Source organism: Pteronotus mesoamericanus, unplaced genomic scaffold (genome assembly GCF_021234165.1).
Source record: "Pteronotus mesoamericanus isolate MK-2021 breed Mesoamerican mustached bat unplaced genomic scaffold, CSHL_Meso_final contig_24, whole genome shotgun sequence".
Taxonomy (NCBI): Eukaryota; Metazoa; Chordata; class Mammalia; order Chiroptera; family Mormoopidae; genus Pteronotus; species Pteronotus mesoamericanus.
This window is the reverse complement of record NW_026555100.1, coordinates 16,709,818-16,733,268: the sequence shown is the minus strand read 5'-3', so window position 1 is coordinate 16,733,268 and position 23,451 is coordinate 16,709,818. Positions and strand designations below refer to the sequence as shown.

Below are 23,451 nucleotides of genomic sequence, written 5' to 3'. Positions count from 1 at the left end.
GAGCTGTTATCCGCGCTGAGCATAAAAGCTGCCCACGTGTCAGAGGCAGCTCCCGCCCTCATGGACTCTACAGTCCACCAAGGAAGACAGCAGAGTTCAGAGCTGCTTGCCACGGAAGACAGGCCAGGTGTTGTGTGCGCATTACCCCACGGATCTAACTCGGTCTGGGCTTTAGAGAAGGCCTCCTGGGAGAAGAGAAGTGAGGGAGCCATGCGAAAGCAAGTTAGTGTTACGTTATGGTTTAATTAATAGCTTTTGGTATGTCTTTTTTTTTTTCTTTTTGCACCCCAACCACCACTCTGATTTAAGTTCAATTTTTACTTTTTCTCCAGAAACTTTCAAGATTGTTAATATATTTCTCCAATAGATGGTGCTGTATACATCCTAAAGCTACATATTTCACTTTTCATTTCTCAAATGCTTCTTCATTCGAACCTGACACTTCAGGATTACTATTTGTCTCATGGCTGATAAATGAAAAACAAGCAAGTTCAATGGAAATGAACCAAAGCAGCAATTTTTAGCTAAGCCTATTTCTAAAATACTCATGATATAGTTAGGTAATAAGTCATGGAAAATGTGTTTTCTGTTACATAGCATTGCAAGTCCCAATTTTCCTTTCCTGACTCTAATTACAATAGTAACATTTATTAAATCTAAAATGCAGTATCTTAAAGTCTCAGTTGCTCTCATCTGAAATTTAAGGAATGAGAACAAATGAGAAAATATTTTCCTAGCAGTCTAACATTGTCTGGGGAACATCAGCAACATTTTGTTCCAGTACAGTGACTGGGGCTTGAAAATCATAGCACAACTCATATACCCTGAAAGCATTTTTGTGATACTAGGAGAGCAATGCAATGATTTTTATTTTAAAACCTAATAGCTGTGTAAAACAAAGTCTGCACACTGTCTCAAAGAAATACAATGCAAGCCCCGTATGTAATTGTAAATGTTCTTCTGAGCCACACTAAAAAATAAACAGGTACCGGCCAAATTAACTTTATCAATATGTTATATTCAGGCCAGTATATCCAAGCATTACCATTTCAGCATGTAACCAACGTAAGAATTATTAATGAGATATGTATTTATTTGGGGGGTTTACTAAATCTTTGCATATCTGGTGTATTTTATATTGTTAATTTGTACAAGCCCCATTTCAAATACTTTCTAACCGCATGTGCTGGACGGCGCAGGACTAGAGCATTTCTCAGTCTCATCAATTTGTTAGGTTAAGACCCCTAAGGAAGGAGGGTTTTTCTAGCAGTAAGTATTCCCAGGTCCAGCACAACTGCAAACTACAAAACGCCCCTTGGGGACTGACTTTGGAGGCACAAATTTAAACATGTTTAACTGAACTTTGTGAATTTAATTATAGTAAGTTTTTAATTAAACTTATGAAGTAGATTCAATCTGTTACATGTTAAAGATGATTTTGTTGAGGGGAAGCTGAATGAGTATTTTCTGTTTCGCAGTATCTTTTTCTCTGCTGAGAAGAGAGGAACTGAATAGTGCTAGAACAAGATGTGTGTCCGCTGCCAAAGAGGAGTTGCTCCTGCCACACGATACCTTTGTGGTAACAGCAGGCTCTTCACACCCAGACCAACTGTCCCGTGTCATTTTAGCCTCTTCCTCGAATAGAGCTTTACTGACACACCTGCCTCATTAGCATAACCACTGATGCTCTAGTCTCTGGGCTTGCAGAAATAATCCTTAAGCCTTGTTTTGCAATGACAATTTTTCCTGAAGACATTCCATATCCTTTTGAGTCATACATGAACTAAGAGGGTTGCTTGATTAGTAATGGAAAATTTAAATAGCAGCTGACTTCATTTACGTAGTACTTTTGTTCCGCACAAACTACTTTCATAGGTATCCCTCCTTTGAGAACATACAGAAGCAAAGGAGTATTGCAGTAAAATTAGGGTAAAAGGCAGAAGTCCAGACTTTGGACGTCCAGACCGATGTATTTATTATTTCCTGAGTGGCTGGTGGTGATAGGATGCGTGTCCCCACCACTAACTGTGACCAGGGCTGCCACTAGCCCTGGTGGTGCCCGTGTGATTTGGAAAAAGGGTACCCACGTGGGATGGACATGGCCTTGCAGGTACATGGCTTGACAACTAGGCAGCAGCTTTGAGAAAATCAGGTCAGAGTGCCCCTTTGTCCTGCAGGCCAGTGCCAGAGCTCACGGCCCGGCAAACGGGACAGGCAGGATTTCAGCCCCCGCTCGCTCTCCTGCACAACTGTACATGGCAGACGTGACTGTGACAAACACCAGTTCAGTATCTCTCATGTATCAGATGTCATGTGAAGAACTTTACGTACATTAGTTCATCTGTTCCCCCTTAGTTCCCTGTGAGGAATCCTCACTTTACAGATTTAAATGAAAGTTTAGAGAGACTGACTGGTTAGGGTCACACTCCTAGTAGCTGGTGGAGCCAGGACGGGAATTCTCGTCTCTGTGAGGCCCACAGATCACAATCCTCACATGCACATTCCCCTGGGCTAACTATCCTCCAACTTGAATTTGTCTTTCCCTGGAGTTATTCTAACCACTATGTTTTACTGTGCATGTGGAAAGTTTTTAAATAGTATAGAAACAATCTAATTCGTACAGTTCTGTTGTTTAGTAAAAATCAATGATCAAAATATTGGCTAAGATGATTTTTAAATACTTGGGTTTTAAGATTTTCAGAGAAGAAGGTACAATGAAACTGGTTAAGATGAGTTAAAAGTAGCACATAGAATTCATTTACGAAAAAGAGCTGAAAAGGAGATTTGTAATCACAGGTACTATCAAGGAATACTTGCCATAGGTCACAGATAAGGCTGAATTGCTATCAACTGGGGAAATGAATAGGTTAAATAAAAGAGAAGGACTTCTCTTTTTCTTTAAGGAAGTCTTAAGTGATCTGGTCACTGGTTTACTGGTTTATTTTATCCACTATTTTCATCCTGGTAATTAACAACTACTCAGGAGCAAAAAGGGAGGGGGGCGGAGTGGGGAGGGTAGGAGGTCACATGTAACCTCCAAAATGTGCTTATTCTTCTCTCCCAGTGAAAACTCTGACTGGCTGAACCACAAAGGAGAAAGAAGGGTTGCTTCTTTTATTTTTTTTAGAGCTAGATTGATTTTTATTCCTGCCTGTCTGTTCTTCTGTCTGTTTTTACAGGGGAGAATGTTTCAGTAAGAATGAAGTATATCTGGGAACAGGAGAAGTGGTGGTAAGCTGGGCTTGAGCTCGGTATGAAATCTGATTAGTAGAGATTCAGTGATAAAAGGTGTACAGTGGCTCCTTCATTTTTAGTATTAAATATTCAGTATGTGAAGAAAACCACCATGCCTTGAAAATTTAGTCCTATTTTTGCTGCAGTGGCTCTCCAGTACTTGACTCTTTACACCTGAGAGTATTTCCATTCCCTCTTAATTGTCTAAAATGGAACTAAAGTTTATCTGGTCTTTAAAAATGTAACATAGAAACTTTATCTATTATTTCTAATATAGCACATAAAATCCAGGACAGCAGGCTATACAGCATTTCTTTAAAACATCTTGTGTTTGGGGAATTATTTGTCTACGTCAAGATAGGACTAACTCTTATATTTTGTTTATTAAAAACAAAGACATGTCAGCATGAAATCATGGAAGTCCATTCCATATCAATTTTTTAAAAATTCTATTTCTGCGTGATAAGACATATCATAATTTATACTAAAAATGAAGGAGAATATATTAGAATAGTTGGTGTTTTTGCTAGAACTGGAGTGTCCAATGAGGTAGCCATGGGCCTCATGTGGCTATGACAAATTAATTAAAGTTCATTAAAATTAAACAAAATTAAAAATTACCACCTTCAGTTGCACTGGTCACATTTTGAGTCCTCAGGAGTCAGTCACATGAGACTAGTGACTGCTGTTGGGAAGTGCAGTGCACATACTTCCGTCACCGTAGAAAGTCCTACTGGACAGCACTGCCTTAAGATACTCGGTATTCTTGCTAGAATATTGCTACTTTCTCGGTACTTTCCTCAAGTGAGAGCTCCTCTTTAATTTTTTTCTCCTGGAGATTGACACTAATGACGTTTGGAGTAGAGGAAATAAACTCATGAGAACTCCCTTCCATAAGGCTATGTATTGTAATGAGGTTTCCCTTCTGCCCCCTTGCTGGGAATGGGCGCATGCGCAGTAAGTCAGCGGTGAGCCCCATGCTGGTGACTCAGAGGCAGTTAGGATTTGCACCCTGCCCTCAGGGCTTACAGGATCAAGGCAGCTAACCATTGAGAAGGAGAAAATTGTATTAGATGCCACATTTAAAAAAGTAGTTAATCTACCTTAGTATTTAAGAAATACTAGATATACGAAAATGTTTTTATATTTTATTTTCCTTAAAACAAAACAAATAACTATCCTCTATGGAAAGCCCTTTTTCTTATTCCCTCCATTTTGATTCTGAATTATCTATATTCCTTTATTATTTTCAAAATGCTAATTCAATTCATTCTGTTAGGATTTATTCTTTTTAAAACTTTTGATTGTATATTCTTATAAATTTCCCCCTAAGTGAATGACTGTATTTCATGCTTTAAAGGTAACAAAAATGAGAAATTTTAATTACCATTGCATGTTCTTATCCATTAGAAATCATTTGAAGTTGTAGATGCTATGTGATATAAATATCAGTATCATATAGAGACATTTAATGGATACTCATTAAATATATAACATTTAAAACGACTGCTGTCTGCTCTAGGCTGCAGTGGGTGAGTTTACGAAACCCAGGAAGGCGGTGCTGGTCCTGGCTGGCCGCTACTCCGGACGCAAAGCGGTCATCGTGAAGAACATTGATGATGGCACGTCAGACCACCCCTACAGCCATGCTCTGGTGGCTGGAATTGGCCGCTACTCCCTGCCCCCCCAAAATGACAGCTGCCATGGGCAAGAAGAAAATTGCCAAGAGGTCAAAAATTAAGTCTTCCGTGAAAGCCTATACATAAGTAAAATCACCACATGCCCACAAGGTACTCTGTGGATATTGCCTTGGACAAGACTGTTGTCAACAAGGACATCTTCAGAGGCTCTGCTCAGAAACACAAGGCCCAGCGGGAGGCCAAGGTCAAGTTCAAAGAGAGGTCAAGACTGGCAAGAACAAATGGTTCTTTCAGAAAATGCTGTTTCAGATCTTTTTTGTTTCAGTCATTAAAAACAATAAATAAATAAATAAATAAATAAAATGATTATACTTCTGGAGCTTTAAATCTAGAGATTTGTAGGAATTTTCCTCTTTAGGTTTATTTTCTCCTCTACAAGGCACACATTCCTAAAATAAGGGGGATGTAGTTAAACATCTTTGAAAACAGGTAGGTCTAGATTTTAACACTGGTGCTGCTACTTAGTTGGAGTGATCTCCTTTGTTATTTGACTTGTCTGAACTTTAGTTCCTTTACTTATAAAGTGGGATTAAAACTTCCCATTTCACAGTACTATGCTGTCACTTAAATTTTTCATTAAAAAAGGCATTTATCAGCATCTCATGAATGCTAGACACTCAACAATTACTAGTTTCCTCCCACCATGCTGTAAGGACACCTTGAAATTCTTGGTTGGCTATCATGAACTGTATCTGATACTAACCTTTTGGCCTGACAATTTTTTTAGTCTATAGAATGAATATAATAGTGACGACAGCTAGTATTTATCAAGAGCTTATTATAGTGACAGGGACTCTATTTCATTAGTCTTCACAAAATTACTTTTCCTGAACAACAACCCTATAAAGTAAGGAAGGTAATGTCCATTTTACAGAAGAAACAAAGGCCCACAGGGATCAAAGAACTTGCCCATGGCCCTCCCTACAACACCCCGGAGTATGTCCTCCTTTGTCCACACTTTGAAACCAGGAGACCTTCCTGGAAGCATTCCAGAAATGAATGAATTAAACACTCAGAGAGTGAATTTTATGGTATGTGAATTATATCTCCAATAAAGCCGTGATTTAAAACAACTGCTGAATTTGTGGTGATTAGGAAGTCAATATAAAGAATAGCTTTATTGTATGGTGAGCTTGGTTTGTAATTGCTTTTTACACTTTTTAAGGAAAACTCTTAAATCAAGTACCTACTCTCAACACAAGTCTATTCCCAATGTCCACTAATAAAAACTGCTATGATCATAAGAATCAGACAGCCTGAAGCTGCGCATGAGAAAATGACATGCTCAGCTCTAGGTCAGTCTCACAGGTTAAAGAATAAGACACTGAAGCACCAAAGACTCCAAAGTAGCCTGAAACTTTTTTTTTTTTAATGGATTATAGGTCAAGAGAAATTAAAAATTCATGAAGAATACTGAAAGAATCTGGGAGAAAACTGAGATTAAAAAAAAAAGGCCCAGAAGTAATAATTCCAAAAATAAATTATGAACGTTATTTTCTTTAAAATGTTCTGCATACTCTGCATACCTTCCATTATTATTTCATCCCCTCCTTATACATTTTTGACTTAGAACACTTTCTTGGGTTTTAGAAAGATGCATGTATTTGATTTAAGACTGAAACAATCACAACAGTAGTTGTATATCACTATTATGGGGGAAAACATTTATTAGATTAAATGGAATGTCATGCCTTAGATGCAGAAAACAGCAATAAAAGTTGAGGAACCTGATTCCCAGCTTGCCATACAGATGTATGAAATTCAAGGAGCATTTCTTTGAGTCTAGTTATTCCTTTGATTTTTTTTTTCCCTGCAGAGATTCACAGAAACAATTGAGTCATCAGAATTACCTTCATCCATGCCATTAAGTAATTCGGTTAAATCTTCATTTTTACTGTCAAATTGATGCTCCTTCCATGTCTCTCCATTTTCACTTCGAAGAACAATGAGTTCTCTCTCTTTTCCTCTCATAGACCCAAAGTGAGGTATTTCCACTATGACAGGGCTGGAAAAAAATTCACATTATTTTGGTGTCATATGAAATATATTTATAGTATTATACTTAAAAAAAAAATCTTTCATTAACAGTATTCATTTGAAAATCAGAGGTGCCACTAAGGTTGGGAATGATTTCAAAGCTGCAGAATCATTTGCTAATTAAATAATATATTAGAAGCTGGAAAACATGCCATCATTCATTCATTCACAAACAATTCTTGAGGGCCGACTGTAGGTTAGGCTTTTGATTTAATGGAAGGGGGGAGTATTTCAGACGTATAAAAAGAAATTCTGATACACAGAATTGAACATTATAAAAACAGACCATAAGAAAGAAACTTGGTCCATTTTAAAAAACACTATAGGTATATTGTTATATTATACAAAATGCTAATGACTTAAAAGGACACAGTCATTACTTTAAAAAAGAAATTTTGTAAATTTCCTATTTTAAAGATTATTGATATTTTTCCCCTTCGCAAGAAAACATCAATATAACAATCCATTCCTCCAACAGACAGGTTCCATGACTTTCATGGCCTATGTAGTTAAGACAGCTTCTCTGATTTTCAATTTGTGAGAAGGTAGAAGGTAGCTTAATTTCCTAACTCTAGTATAACCTGCAGAAGACTATTTGAATTTTCTGAAAAAGCACTTGTTGGTCTGAAATTATCATATAATGACCTATTAATTTTTGACAGTGTCCTTTTGAAAAAGAATGGCTGTAAACTGAAGACAGCCAATTAAGCAGAGGCGTAATTTTATTACATTTTACAATAGGGTAACTGCTAAAAGAAAGATGAATGGAAGTAAGCAGACCACAATCCCATACAAGGTACGCAGTTGGATTGTGCAGCTTTCTTTTACGACATTTAAGTAGACAGTATCATTATTCTCCTACAGAGGTTGAATGTAACCTCATCTCGTCACCTATGTGTTTATGTGCCTGTGATAACAGAAGATAAAGGCTTAAAGGGAATAAAAAGGTACAGTAGGTGTAATGATCAAATGACATAATAAAAACATGAATATTTGATGTATTACAAATGCACTCAAAATGGTGTGAAAAATATAATCATTTTCCTTTTGGCAAAATAATTATGATTAATTCAAATTAAGGATTTCAAAAAGCTTTATGCCTTTACTTTTTGACAGATCAAGGGAAAATCAACTATTCCTAGTAGTGTTAATAATTTCAAGTGTTATTTACCATAATCTTTTATTTTTAACAACAGTTAATGATTAGATATTAAATTTTTGTTTTGAGAACCATATACAATCTTTGCAGGTTAATGCATCAGATACTGTCTCTGTAAATATTTAAGGAATGTGACTTTGCATATGACACTCAACATCACTGGAGAGAAGATATGACAAGGATCTCCAACCAGGGTGAAAGCCAAGCATAACTTCATAACAGGTTTCTTCATGCAGACTGCCAAGGCACATACATCAAACAGACAAGCAAACAAACAACACATACCAACACATTCAGCTTAAACAAAATAAAACAAAACAATTTAATAACTTCAGTAGAATATTCTATCTGCTGACTATTTGGTTTTCTTTCTATATCTTGTATTCCCAACACTTTTCAAAATCAATTTACTTATTGATCCCTTTTCCTTCTCAAAGCCCATGAAAATTAGTACACATAAAGTTTTTTTTAAAAATGCAACTCCACACACATACATGTATATACATACACACACATATACATCTTATAGCAAATCTTGATTCAAAGCCTGTAAATACCTTCTCTTACACTGGATTAAAATTAGACTGTCAGTCTGTCTTAAAAGCTATCATGTTCAGTCGAAGCATTTCAAATTAAAGAAAGGCTTGCAAAAGCACAGAGGAATGAAAGCGGAATGCTTGCGGTGAATTCCACATGCTCAAAAAGCACAAGAGAGGTAGCGGTGCTACATTAAGTCAAGCCACTATGGTATTTTTTTCTTTCAGTGACACACATCAACTGAAAGCATTAACAATCGAAAATATAAAAAATAAACTTAAGACAAGAATAAGACCATGAGTATGACAGAAAAAAATTGAAAAATGAAAAAGAATTGTAGACATTCTGTATCTTGTCTATGAAGAGCCTACCCAATAAATTTTGTTCCTTGAGGCCCAAGCTGCAGGATTCGGCTAACCAAGCTCTCACCCTCATTTACAGGGGGAGGATTGGTAGGAAGATGCAGTTTACTGAATAACATCCATGCAGCAGGAAGAGAAACGAGAAGGGGAAATTGTGAACAAACTGTCCGTCACGACAGAGCCTGCCTGATTTGCACCCAAGTGCCACCTCAGAAAATGAATTCAGTTTATTTTTCCTTTTTGTAAAATACCATATTCACAATGGATTGTTTTCCACAACGGTGATCCTTATAAAAGGACATGTACCCAAAGTAGCCATTTATTCAACGTAGTGACCTCATTCCAGCACCTGTGTTTTTTCCCTAAGAATGGTGCCTTGACGGCTAGGGGGGCTGCTGGGGTTCCGTGCACTCACTGAGCAGAGAACATGCTTCTTGGTTAGTAAAAGCTTTGACCAGCCAACTGAGTTAAGAAAGTATCAGCCTACTAGCTTTTCACAGAATTACACAGCTTTGTGACCACTGACACTACACAAAAGGTGTACTGAGTCAAAATCGTTCAACTAAGTAGTTTTAATAGTTAACTTCTTGAGTTAAAGGTAAAGAAAATCAAAGATGTGGTTATGAGGGCCAAGATTAAAATTGACAAAATAACTTACCCTAAAAATTGTGCCCCTGCAGGACCCATTTCTACCAGCCTACTGGCTAATCCCTCTCCTTCCACCATGGGGGGTGGGTTGGCCAGTTTATGTCTCTTTACCAAACGGCAGGTGATGCGGGTGGGGGCCGTACACTTGCGTGGGGGAATGATGATTCTCATCCCGTGGTGACGGCTTCCTCTCATGGAGCCACCTCTTGCATCCACCATAAAGCTCACCAGAAACCTGCGGGGAGAAGATCAGAGGCCAAATCAAGGATAGAAATAAACCATCTTCAGAGTAGTGTTTGAAATGGGATGTTCAAGTTTAAAGTGACAGACAATGTAACTATCATTTCTTCCCTTTATAAATAGATCGGAAGTAAATACGGTGGAGTCACATCAAACATGCATTTAACTTGTGACGTGGGCAAAAAGTGAAACACGACAACTTAGTCTCAGTGGAATAGGGCCCCCTGAGGAAGCCCATCGCCCTGCCAATTGCTCAAAGGGAAGGAACAGCGTCTGTTCCAGAGTTGGAATAAAAACCAGCTATTAAAGGACTGTCATGCATTTAAAAACCAAAAACAAAACCACTGCATGTGGTCTCTTGTGGGTGGTTTAAGCTATACTCAAGGATCATTTTAACAATAAATGGTTTTAGCCATTTGCTGACTATGGAATCTCTCTCCCTGACAAGTAAGATGAAACTCCACAGTATGCCGTAACATGTACAACTCGTACAATGAATGTATATTGAACCATACCAACACTCTAATTTTCACTATCACAAAGCAGAATCTAATAAAAGCAGAAGATGACTAGTTCTGCTAAGGCAATTTTGATGGAAAGGGATTTAATCTTTTCAATATAAACGTCTTTAAAACTGTTTAAAATAACCTACATTTGAGTATTTCTACAGCAATACAAATGTCATAACGTGAACTTTTTAGAAAATGTCTCTAAGCCATATAATTCTGTCATTGGCCTTTATATTAAAGCTAATGAGAAAAATATGAAAATGTAAAGAAATGAATTGTGTCATATCAGGATAACAGCATATCGTAATTTGTGATTCCTGTTGTGTGCTCATGGAAAGAGGTCTTCCAGCGAGTTCTCCCACCGCCGCGACAGTGCTGTAAAGCACTCTGCTGAACATAAACCAATGAGTCTGACCTACGGAGCAGTGCAAGTCAGACAGGTGAACAGGAACTGGATCTGTGTGTTCTAATTTTCACATGTGAAAATGTGCTTATTACTAGAACAGCACCAAATGTTGATGATTAGAAAGCTGTTTGAATACCCACAGTGTTTTAGGGGAACAAATAATCCCATCCATCAAAATCCTCTATTATTTATTCTATTCTAAGAGGAGTTCTAACATCCTGCAAGTAGATTTCAGGACCCTACATGGAGGTCCTAGCTGGGGACCCCTTCCTAAAGAGTTAAGCCTCTTAACCTTGGAGGACTGACCTCTTTGATAAAACAAATCAACTTGCTACCCCCAAGGAGAGAGATATAGCATAGGGATCATTTTTCACCAATCTGATTTTCAGAACCAACTCTAGTCATCAGTGAGGTGGGATCAGCTTCACACCCTCTTGCTCATTTTGGATTTAGCCATTTTCCTCTGGATTAATTTATGGGGTTTTTTTTATAACACTATACCTACTTTGAGAGCCTGAGGCCACTATGATATTCAAAGTACGAGGGGAAGAGATGGACCCCCTCAGAAAACAAAACAAAAAACACTTCCTCCTAGTCAAAGACAAAGATACATGTTCATTTATACAAGTGTCTACATGAATTGTCTCCAGTGCTAAATGTTATAAGGTTTACCTGAATCTTCTCTCGGTAGACTACATTCTCTTAGACATATAAATGTTTAACAACTACTTTTAGTCTGTAACAAAGACAATGTGGCAATGAAATCTAATACAAAATCTGTTCTTTCCCAGCATTTAGTAGTTAAAACCAACTTGTGTTTAAGAATAACAGTAAGAGAATGGATTAAAAAATGATTCAAGATAAACTTTGGGCTTGACAATTCAGTTGTATTAGTACAAATAAACACTGGGGTGTTTACAGTGAATCGGCAATGTCTGCCCCGGCAGCAAACAGCTGCATCTCAATAGCAGTCATTCAGATCATGTCTGTTCTGTTCACTCCTTTACCTGCACAGTTCAGCACAGTCCCCACACACCCTAAGTGTTCCCTGAATGAACTAATGAACAAAACTATTTTGTTAAGTGTGCTCAGAAGCTGTCTCAGGGCAGTCTTGGTTAATAAATAATAATAATAATAATATATAAACATATATAACATTTGCAGCTCAGCAGTCTGAGGTAGGGTAAAAAGGTAATCAGTGTCAATATGAAAATATCCCAGCTACAAAGAATATCAGAACTAAAGGGAAAAAACATGGCTTAGAATATTTTAATGACAAATTAAAATAATCTCTGTGTTCTGAGAGCACCCAGTGCAGAGCTGGAGCTTGGGATTACTTATTGTTCTAAGGTTTTCAACATTATATAGCCAACAGACTGAGGAAAGGTGGGGACATAGGTTTAACAGAGTAGGGGTCCTAATATTTGATTACATTATGAAGTATAGAGATTTGTTCTCCCAACTCATTCCTTACATATTCTGTACAAAATAAAAGTCCATGCAATATAACTTACAGAAACAAATTAAAAAGTGATGTTTAATTATATGTGTTGTATCTTACTAAAACTTAAACTAAAGCAGGAATTCTACAAATGATACTAAAATCAACACATGAATATTTCTAGTTTTAGATGACAAATGCTGATACACTACAGACACTGACACAATCTAACTGCGGGGAGAAAGTCACACAAATTAAAAATACAAAAAGGGATGGTTCACATAAAGGACACAGTTGTCACCTTGAATCATACTGAGGAAGTGGAGAATAGCTGCAAAATAATTTAGAAAGCAAATGGGAAAAATTAATGTAAGATAATTAGAAGCAAGCAACAGAAAATGTCAATGATAAGCAAAAGAAAAATAAAAACCATCAGAACATGAAACCAACGCACCTGGCATTTGTGGGACTACCTGGAAAAATACATGCCATAAATAAGCTAATCCACAGACCTGGCATTAGTGAGCTGTTTCCAAGTATATACCAAGTCTATATTTTCTTTTCAAATAAGTCCATATTAGCTGCCATTACTTTCACTTTCCTGCATATGTCTATTGTCTTTAATAAATTCAAGGAGGGGAGATAATTTGCATATTCAAATATTTCATTGTCTCCAATGTATGGGAAAGTTCTTTTCTAATATTATTACCCTATGCTCCCTCAACTTCTCAGTTTACTAAGTTAACAGTAGTACTTTCCTTTCTACCTAGAGGGTACAAAGTGCTGGTTTTAGATCTTCGTAAAATTGCGGCGATTCACCAAACCTGATTCAAAGAACTCTTCAACACATCTGCCTACCAAATGCATCCCAAGTATTTTATATTTTCCTTCTAAACTGTTTTTGCAATTTTAGACATATATATCTAATATAAATCATGTAAGTATTTTTTAGCAGTTTAATAATTACCATTACTGTAATTAAAGGTTTTTCTAATGTAAAGAAGTACACTGTTAATGACTCAAAGACCATCATGTAGTTTACTGCTTATAGTTTATAAAGCACTTTCGTGTGGATTATTGCCATTTGAATGGCACTGTAGTGACTTGTTTTTCAGGACTGTGGTGTTCCAAGCTACAGTTCTTTAAGGCTGCTTTAAATAACCAGCAGCATTACTCTGAGTTTCACACTTTTCATGTGTAAACCTAGGACAATGAATAAAATGTTTTTCACCGTGTCACTTTAGGTTAAAAAATATTAAATAGGATAATATATGTAAAAGATTTAGCACAGTGCCAGGTACTTGAAAAGCACAAACTAAATGTTAGCTTTATAATTTATTTTAATTAAAAGCAGCAGAAAACACTTCATATAATACATATGAAACTTAATAAACGTTAATTATTGTTAGTTTATTTAATTCCAAATGAATCAGCCCTTATCCTGGATCACAGCTCATTTGTGGTCTAAATGCCAATTTCGGAGGTGAAAATACCTTGAAATTTCACCATCTGATGTATTATTTCTATTCCATTTATATGGATAATGTTTATCCCAAGTTTTAATTACCTATAAGTGAAGAATCCCATTATTTAATAGTACACTGATTATTAATCAGCAGTCAAAGCAGGTCCGCTCTTAGCCACCAGGGTCAATTTTGCTGATGACGGGGCACATATGGGGCCTGTTTGATGTGGTTCTTACCACAGTACTTCTCATGGACATACACTGGTACATTCATTTTTTAAAAGTGAGTTTCTTTATATTTTTTTTCCTAATTGCAATTTAACACAACTTAATTATATTTCAGGAACGCAGAAAGTATCAAACTTGATCTAGATGTTTTAAATTTATATTTTCTTTTTAAAGGAAAATCACATCGAACTAATCATTTGCCAAATCAAAGGCCTATATCATGAGAAAAATGTAAGAACACCAGGGTTTACTGCTTATTTAAAAACTGAACTTTTGAGTGAAATTCTCCTATCATTTGAGGCAAAGCACCAAAACAGTCAAACTGAGACAGCACAGGGGCCTGAGTCCAGAAACAGAACATACCAGGTGGCCATGAAGCCAACTCAAGGCTGGTCAGCAATTTTTAACCAGTGTGCAGCAAGAGGCATACTGGTGTGTTGCAAGAATTTTTAAAGAAGTAATACCTGACTCAATGTAGTCAGGGACACTGACCTCTTTTCCCTTACGTTATCAAGCAAAAAAAAATGACAATAGCCAACACAACCAACGTACCAGTGAATGAATAAAAATTTTACCTATTTTTTTTGTCCAATTGGCAAAAATATATTTTTTGGTGTGCAGCAGAATTTTTGTAATTAGTTTATGTGTGCCATGAGATGAAAAAGGTTGAAAATTGCTGGACTACATGGTCAGAAGGAATTTGGGATAAGCGGACCACAAATATGTCACCACCCTTCCACACCATACTCAAAAATCCAGAGGTAGCTGATTTTATCTCCCTTCTAACTACTTGCTTAAACTATATTCCTAGTTGATCAAGGTTTGACTGCTATCCAGCCTTCCTGTGGGGGGCGGTAATGAGCAGTCTGCCATCGTGCCCCCACAGTGTCAGGTGGAAAGGTAGTCACTGACTAGACAGCTGGAAAAGGAAGTTACCTGACCCTGAAATGGAAAATTCTGCAAGCCTCCTCTTTTTTCAAAAAGCCTGTCTGCTTTGTCCCCAACCTATAAAAGCAGCCAAGCAGAGCCAGCCCCTGAGCCAGTCAGAGGACCTTCCTTTCTTCTGTGCTGCCTTGTGCTTGAGCATAAGCTTAATAAAATCTGTCTTGGGTTTCCTCTCAGTTTCTATCTTGGGGAACCCAGGAACCCCAACACTGGTAACAAAATGGTGAGGTAAGTTAATAGAAATACCTATATATTTATTTATTTTTATTAGAAAGGGAAAATCAGATACTTAGGAAAAAACCTTATTTGAATAAAGTTGAGAGAAATGACTATATTTAAATGTTTTAATTGAAAAAGAAAATTGAAGACCTAGAAATGTACCAGCATACCCAGGAAAATTTTAGGCACCAAAACTTTAATAAATTTCTTTTCTAATTCTGTACTTCTATTAATAAAAATAGATATACAAATTTGCTTAGAAAAATATCTACTAATGATTTATAAATATACTACATACACTCACTAGTGAAGTCCTAGAGAAGATTGATATTTCATACATATGAAGCTTGTCAGTGAGTTTATAACTGCAAATATTAAATGCAATCTAAATTTAATAGTATAAAGAAAAATGACTTCTAGGTCACTTACCCAGAATGAACAGGACTTGAGACAAGATTGACATTGTCCAAAGTGTCTGCAGCCCAGCTATAGTGTCTAAGAGAATCTGAATCAAATTCTCTTGTGAATGTTAGATGCTGAAAAATAAAATGATAGATTGCATTAACAACCCACACAGACAATGGCTTCTCGGAACTTACAATATATACCCATATGTCTCTGTAAGTACAGATAGTCTAACGTTCAAAATAAATAATTTTTACATACTTTACTACAGGTCTACATTGATGTTTCAAAAATTAGAAAATTGGAGACTTCCGGTCAAGATGAAGGCATAGGTAAATGTGGCTCACCTCCTCGCACAACCACAGCAAAATTACAGCTATACTACAAGACAAATACCACTCAGAATTGTCAGAAAATTAAGCTGTATGGAAGTTCAACTATTAAGGAATTAAAGAAACCACATTTGTCCAGAGGAATAGGAGGGACAGAGGGGAGGAGACAAAGAGACATGGAATAGTCTGGTTCTAAACCCACATGTGGTGGGTATAAAATAGAGGGATATCTTAGGAGCAAGGGATTCTAGCCCCACACCAGATCACTCAGACCAGGGTTCCAGTGCCAGTAAGAGAAGTCTTCATAACTTCTGACTGTAGAAAACAGTGGGGTTGGGTCAACAGAAGAAACTGCAGGATTCTCAGGCACCTCCTCTTGGAGGGCCTGTGTATAAAAGACTTGCTCAGACTCACTCCCTCTGGGTTCCACTACTGGGGCAACACCTTGAAGGGCACCAGTGGCATATGGGGAGGAGGTAAGTGTCTGGCATCAGCGTGAGAGCTGGGTGACAGCTTTCTCCCAGACAGAACTGCAGAGAGTGGCCATTTTTCTTTTTCTGAGCCCTCCCCAACATAGAGCCACAGTGTGGCAGCACCATCTGAGTTTCTATCAGTCTGGAGTCTGGATCATATGGTGGTAAGCCCTGCCCTGATGATTTCCTAAGGGTCCGCCCCATCCAACTTACAGGCCCACTCAAGCTGGTAACAGTGGCTTTTTCGTATCAATGGCTGGGCTAGGCACAAGCTTCAGACTTTCATAAATGCACTCAGCCAAGCTCCCTGTACCTCTTGCTGAGTGGCCCCAGACAGAACACAGGTGGAGGCTGACCTTGGCCTGCACCAGTTGGGAAACCCCAGAGCCTGTGCACCCAGTGAACAGTTATAGACCACATCAGAGCACCACCTAACCACCTCTACAAGCCACAGAGGGAGGTTGTTGTTATCCAGGGGTACAGCCAATCCTACCAGTGGTCTGGGCTGGGTAATCCCTCTCATTGACCTGTCAACAGCAATCAAAACTCATCTATAAGAGGAGGGAACATACAGCCCACATGGAGGGCACACCTCCAGTACCCAGCTTGGGGGACAGGGGAGGCTGTACCACTGGACCCTACACCACAATTACTACATCAGGCCACACTACCAAGACGTGGAGTCAAAGCAGCTCTACCTAATACATAGAAACACACACAGGGAGGCTGCCAAAATGAGGAGACAAAGAAACAGGGCCCAAATGAAAGAACAGAACAAAACTCCAGAAAAAGAAATAAACAAAATGGAGATAAGAAATCTATCAGATGTAGAGTTCAAAACACTGGTTATAAGGATGCTCAAGGAACTTAGTGAACTCCAGTGAGAAACGAAGGATACACTAACTGAAAAAAAGAACAATTTATAGGAAATCAACAGGAGAGTGAATGAAGCCAAGAATCAAATCAATGATTTGGAACATAAGGAAGAAAAAGACATCCAATCAGTACCTCTTAATCAAGAGGTACAAATTGGTAGTTATGGAATAGACAGGGGGATGTTAAAAGCAAGCACAGGAAATGGAATAGCCAAAGAACTTATATGCACAACCCATGGACATGAACAAAAGAGGGGGGATCCCTTGAGGAAGTGGGAGGTGCTGGGTAGAGAGGGACAAAGAGGAAAAAGTTGGGACAACTGTAATAGCATAATTAATAAAAAAGAATTAAAATATAAAGTTTGTTGACATGCTATGTTATTTCAATCTCTTAAGAAAGCATCTTGAGTAATTGGCATAGTAAGAGGAGTCAGAAAATAATTCTAACCATGATTTTAAACACTTCAACACATATTCAAGTTAATCATACAACTATAAAATTCCTTCCCACATTTCAAAAAAAAAAATCAATCTTGATGACTTCCGTTTCCAAGTGGGGCAGAGTAGCCTGGTGCTGCTGCCAAGCACACCAGATAAATATGGAAATCACCTCAGGATGCAGCGGAGAACAGCTGAGGCATGAACTGGAGGGGCTGTTCTCTGGAGGGGGGAAGATCTTAAACAGTTGAGCTGACTTTTTGTTGCCATTTTTAACTTGGGCATTTGTCAATAACCAGTGCAGACAAAATTTGGGCTTTTGTACTTGCAGGGACAATTGCCGGGGAACAGAAGATTCAAAGAAGTTTAGGGGAGACTTGGGTGGCCTCAAGCGTGCTTTCCATAAGAACACTGGTTGAATTCTGGGGGCCATGCAGTATAGGGAACTGAAAACTTTACCAGAAAATCTCTGAAAGGCACATGGAACATTTTTTGGTAGTTTCATGAGAAATAAATTAAGTTTGGGACTTGTCTGCAGAGGAGAGTTGAAAATCACACCAGAATTTCAAGTAAAGACCTTGAAGGACTAGGGACAAACCAGGGGTAGTCTCAGCTGTACCCCAGCTGCCAACCAGCCTCATTTCAGCAGACTCTTAATAGGATTAAATAATGAGCCACTACCGTCTGCCTAGCAGAGGGAGGGTGAATCCTCTGCCGAGGGCTGCATCATCGGGTGTGTTGTGTCTGCATCTGTTTTACACTTCGCGTTCAGCATGCAATGAAAAGTTGCCGCACATGGCCAGAGCATATGAACAAAAACAGAAAAAAAAAAACCCCAAAACCCAGATATTATAAACAGACTCCCAGGTCATGCTACATTTAGAAGTATGCTAATAAGAACTTTAAATAACTATGATTAGTGTGTTTAAGAAAATAGGGGAAAAGATAGAAAAAGGAAAATAAAAGGAGGATAATTCAACAGAGCCCTGGAATGTATGTAAGAAAGAGTCAAATGGGTATTTGTCTAGTTCTAAATACAGTATTGGTTCTTGACTAGACAAAGTAGAAAATGAGGTTAGTGAATTGGAAGCATAAATGAAAAACCATACAAAATAAGGATAGGTTTTTTAAAAAGAATAGAAAAATACAGAAAATAGTAAGAGACATGTGTAATACAGTGAAAAATTTTAACGTAAGTGTAATTTAGAAGAGGAGAATAAGACAGAAGCCATATTTAAAGAGAGAATGGCTAAAAATATTTTAAATCTGATATATTATCCCACAGACCAAAAATAAGATCTCAATTTTGTCCTGTTAAATATCTGCTTCATACTGAAACCCATTAAATGACAGAACTTAAAGAAAATAACAAATACGATAGCATTAAAGTTGAAAAGAATGCTTAGAAACTAGGGCAATATTACTTAAAATAAAAAGTAGGAGAGAACATAGAAGAAAGTAGAGAAATCAGTTTAGGAATTTAAAATCTTCTCCCTTCTCAAAAAAAAAAAAAAATTCTAGAAAGAGAAAAATAGCAAAATAGAGAAGAAATTAAGGAAATAACCCAAGAAACTTTCCCAGAGCCAAAGACCTGAGTTCCCAGAGGAGAAGGACCCATAGAGGGACTAGCACCGCAGAGAAGTACAGACCCGACTCTGGTGCATCATTGTGCAATTTCAGAGCTTGGAGACACAGAAAGATTCTCCACACTTAAAGAGAAAAAGTGGACACAGGTGGCACACTTCAACCAGACTTTTCAGAGAAAACACGGAAGTTAAGGGCAATGAAGCAATTTCTTCAGTGTTCTAAGAAGAAATGATTTTCAACCCAAAATTCTATAACCAGCTAAAAAAAAGTATGAGCATAGAATTAAGAATAGAACTGTATGAAACCTCTCTCTCTCTATACATACGAGTATATCTGCTGCACTCTGTACAGGAAACTACTGAAAGGTGTACTCCACCAAACTGAAGGACTCAACTAAGGAGTAAGGCACAGGGTGTAACACAAGAACAGGGAATTTTCATGGTGACAACAGAGGAGGAAACAGGAGGACATCTGTTGCAGTGTGCCTACCAGGAATCTGACAAGTAAGAAAGCTCTAGGAGAGATAAATTAAGTAGATGAAATTTACTAAACACCTAACAAGCGTGAACATATTGAGAGGAGATTTGAACAACTGGGGAGGAATTTGTGGGTTGAACTAGTGATTTGTACAGAGAACACCACCAAATGTAAAATTCTAGGGAAAGCAAAATACTGTGCTGGAGAGAAAATGCAACCATAATATATTTCACATCTGTAAATAACATTTACATAGATATAATTATAGAAGCACCGACCACATACTGGTATAACCAAAATAAAATATAACTGCTTGGGGAAATAGGAGAATGGGAAAACAGGCAGGAGAGAAGAGGTATTTAAAAAATTAAAGCTTCATCTTCCATTTTGGGGACTCAATAAATAATTCCTCAAATGAGGAAAAGCCAAAAAGAAGCAACATACGTATTACTTAGAGGCATGAAAATATATGAGTCATTAAAAGGTACACTAAGCAGTTGCCTCTGGAGAGACTGGGGGCTGAAAGTTTATATGGAAGAAATTTTTTATTTCCCCTAATGAGTATGTCTTGGAAAATGGCATGACTTTTATTACCAAAGTCTGTGTAACTTTGATAATAATAAAACAAATTTTAAAGAATTACTCTGAATTACAAAGGCTTTTTTAAAAGCCCTGCAATCAAATTGAAAAAAATAATCGTAGAGCACTTACATGCAAGTCACTATCCAATCTAGAATGCAGAACAATTTTCTCTGCACTCAATGTGAGAGGGCACATTCAGTGGATGAATGTGCACCCAATGGTATTAATAGGAGTCCACAGAAAAAAGGTCCTAACCCCAAAATACATCACATCAGAAAGTTTCCAAATTCTATATGGGTAAACCAAAGATTAGATGTTGATTTTAGTATGGCCTTGTTTACTGATTTTACTGACTTTTGGACACTCCAACTAATCGACCTTCAGAATAGGGCAAAATACTTAGTACAAAGTAGGCGGTGCTGCTCTTGGTATTTTTTTAGCAAACTACAACTTTTGCATTTGAGGCCTTGAGGTTACTTTTCTCATTTTTAAAAAAGTTTTAGTAAACAGCCCTGGCTGGTGTGGCTCAATGGACTAAGTACTGGCCTGTGAACCAAAAGGTCGCTGGTTCGATTCAGTCAAGGCACATGCCTGGGTCATGAGCTAGGTCCCCAGTAGGGGACAAGCGAGAGGCAACCACACATTGATGTTTCTCTCCCTCTCTTTCTCCCTCCCTTCCTCTCTCTAAAAATAAATAAATAAAATCTTTTTAAAAAAAGTTCTAATAAATAGTATCACTTTTCTTTGGTAATTACAGTAAATTATTTACCTTTGGCACTCTTAGGAACATGCACTAGTGACATTAATTATTGAAACAATGAATTATATCGCACAAAAAGGTATCACTGCCATCATGCAATATTTATCAAGGCTGGAATGTGCCAGCACATTGGGATTCCACATCCCTTCAAGTTATTCCCAACTCCTTTCCTCTCGCAATTCTTCGCCACTCACTGAAACTTCATCATAACACAAATGATGTATAACGAACAAATACACTTGTTCTTTATTATCAGCTATATGTTCCAATGTTTGCCCCAGTTTTTTTTTTTCATAGAGGTCTGCTTAGGTTTATGTGCGGAATTAATAATTGTAATAACCACAATACTGACAAACAAAATGCTCTTACTACAGTGCATTCATCTAAATAAAAAATAAGGTAATTCAACTAAATCTTTGGTTTTTATAGGAGAACGAATTGGTAGTTTCATTTTCAAGCTATCTATCTCTGAATACTTATTTCTACAGATTATCATTTACTTATAAAACTAAAATGTGAAATTTGAATTGTTAACTAATTTTAATAGACAATACGAATTTTGAAATGTTCTGACATGTTGTGCATGGCACCATGGTACCAACAAAAAGCTTTTATTATTTAAAATAATAAATAGGATACCACATGTGAAGATGGTTAAAAAAGATGAACTAGAGTTGGCTCTTGAGTTTCCCACAGCAAGTAGGGGTGTTCCCAGGGTTTAATGGAAAAACTTGGCTTTGACGTTGAGTCACAGACTTGGATCTGAAAACTGCCTTTGCCACTTGCTAATGGAGAACATTTCTTTCCCACTCCTAGTTTTCCATTCTGGAATGGCAGCTCCATTGTGTAAGTATGGGTCGCTCCCTGTCCCTTTATATTCCTTTTGGCCCTTGAAATGTGGAGTGATTTATCTGAGTGGTAAATATGGGAAAAGTAGCTGGGAAGACTCTGATCAGAGCCAGTTTTTACCCACTAAGGTCTGACTTGGTTACAGAGCTCAGATACCCTCCTCTGCTCCCTGAATCTGTCTCTGTGAGGGGTATGCCTGCCCTGGGCAGGTGAGGCCGGCCACTGGCTAGGACGTCTGTCAGTTCTGCAGTTTTAGTTAGCTGGTCCATTTGGCTCAGATACTAAGCCTCAACCTGGCCTCCAGTGGGAATAAAAAATATATAGTATTTTGCCTTTGACCTTTCCTTATCTTAGTTTATTGAAAGTCCTTTGGAGATGCCCAACATTCCTTGCTGGTTTTATGATCCTTAGCATGTTTCTTAACTTTTCTCAGTCTCAGTGTTCTTATTTTCAAATTAAGGTTTGGTTGATAGGGAGATTAAATGAAAATATATATTAAAAATCTGGCACCAAAACAAGTGTTGGCCTGAAACTATGACTTCTGCTCATACGTGTAGTAGTTTCTATTTTTCCAAGGACTTTCATTTATATTAGCTCATTTGTTAACATCTGGTAATCTGTGGAATACAAAAGTATTCCAGTGTCAGCAATAATCATTTACAGTTGTATACGACAAATCGAGAGAGCCCATTCAGTTAAAAGAATGCATCTTATAAATGCCTAGGTCTTATTTATTGACTCAAAAAATATTTAAATTGCTATGCTAATAGCAATATCACTAGGTCTTTTCCATTTTTTTGTTCTTTGAACCCTCAGAACCTGATAGCTCTTGGGAGGTAATATTATACCTATTTAACAGATGAGGAAACTGAAGTTCACAGAGAGCCTTCCAACATTTGACAACACAAGGCCAACACCAGCACTGAGTGGCTTTAGTAGAACAGTACGTTAAGGAAAAATTCGGATTGGCTTAATAAGACCTTATACTTCTATATCAAAAATGATACAAATAAGCACATCGTTTTTCCTCTTGGCAGTAATGTCAAGGATACTAGTAAAATCAAAATGCACATTATTCACTAGAGTCCAAAGCCTGACTAATGATGATATCATTGTCTCCAAGAGCTTACTACTTTCCAAAAATAGTTTCTCACTAGCCCTATTCATCAGAGGAAAGAGGAGAACAAGTACATACTGGCCTTACAAATGAGGACACACCCAAATGCCCAGGTCTAGAAATAAATGTCCAGGCATGGAAGAAAAGAGGCGGGAGACAAGAGAGTATTTGCAAGGAAAAGAGAAGTTTAATTAACTCCAATATTAGATAATTCTCCAGGTTGCTGGCTGTCAACCCCCAGTGTTGGATGACAGCAGTTAAGGTTCTTGTCTGTCAACTCTGCTGCCCCTGGAAGCCAGCAGATTAGTCGGTGGCCTCGCCAGGGCCGGGGAAGGGGGAACTCACGTGGGTGTCAGTTCCCTTAGACAAAGAAGAGATGACTTGGGCTGCATCACTTCATAGCCCAGTAAACAGCAAGTCATAAAA

The 23,451-nt window shown here is 37.6% G+C and overlaps 1 protein-coding gene and 1 pseudogene across 14 annotated transcripts in view; one reads left to right on the top strand and one right to left on the bottom strand.

Annotated features, from left to right (window-relative positions):
- Positions 1-23,451, bottom strand: part of ANK3 (ankyrin 3) — a 318,471-nt gene that overhangs the window by 63,647 nt on the left and 231,373 nt on the right. For all 14 annotated transcript variants that reach the window (XM_054572740.1, XM_054572742.1, XM_054572745.1 and 11 more), the window contains 3 exons: positions 15,560-15,666; positions 9,688-9,912; positions 6,785-6,939 (listed from right to left, as the gene is read on the bottom strand). In XM_054572740.1, the coding sequence (XP_054428715.1) occupies positions 6,785-6,939; positions 9,688-9,912; positions 15,560-15,666 (487 nt within the window). The remainder of the gene's footprint in view (positions 1-6,784; positions 6,940-9,687; positions 9,913-15,559; positions 15,667-23,451) is intronic.
- On the top strand, positions 61-5,219 carry LOC129069715 (60S ribosomal protein L27-like; annotated as a pseudogene).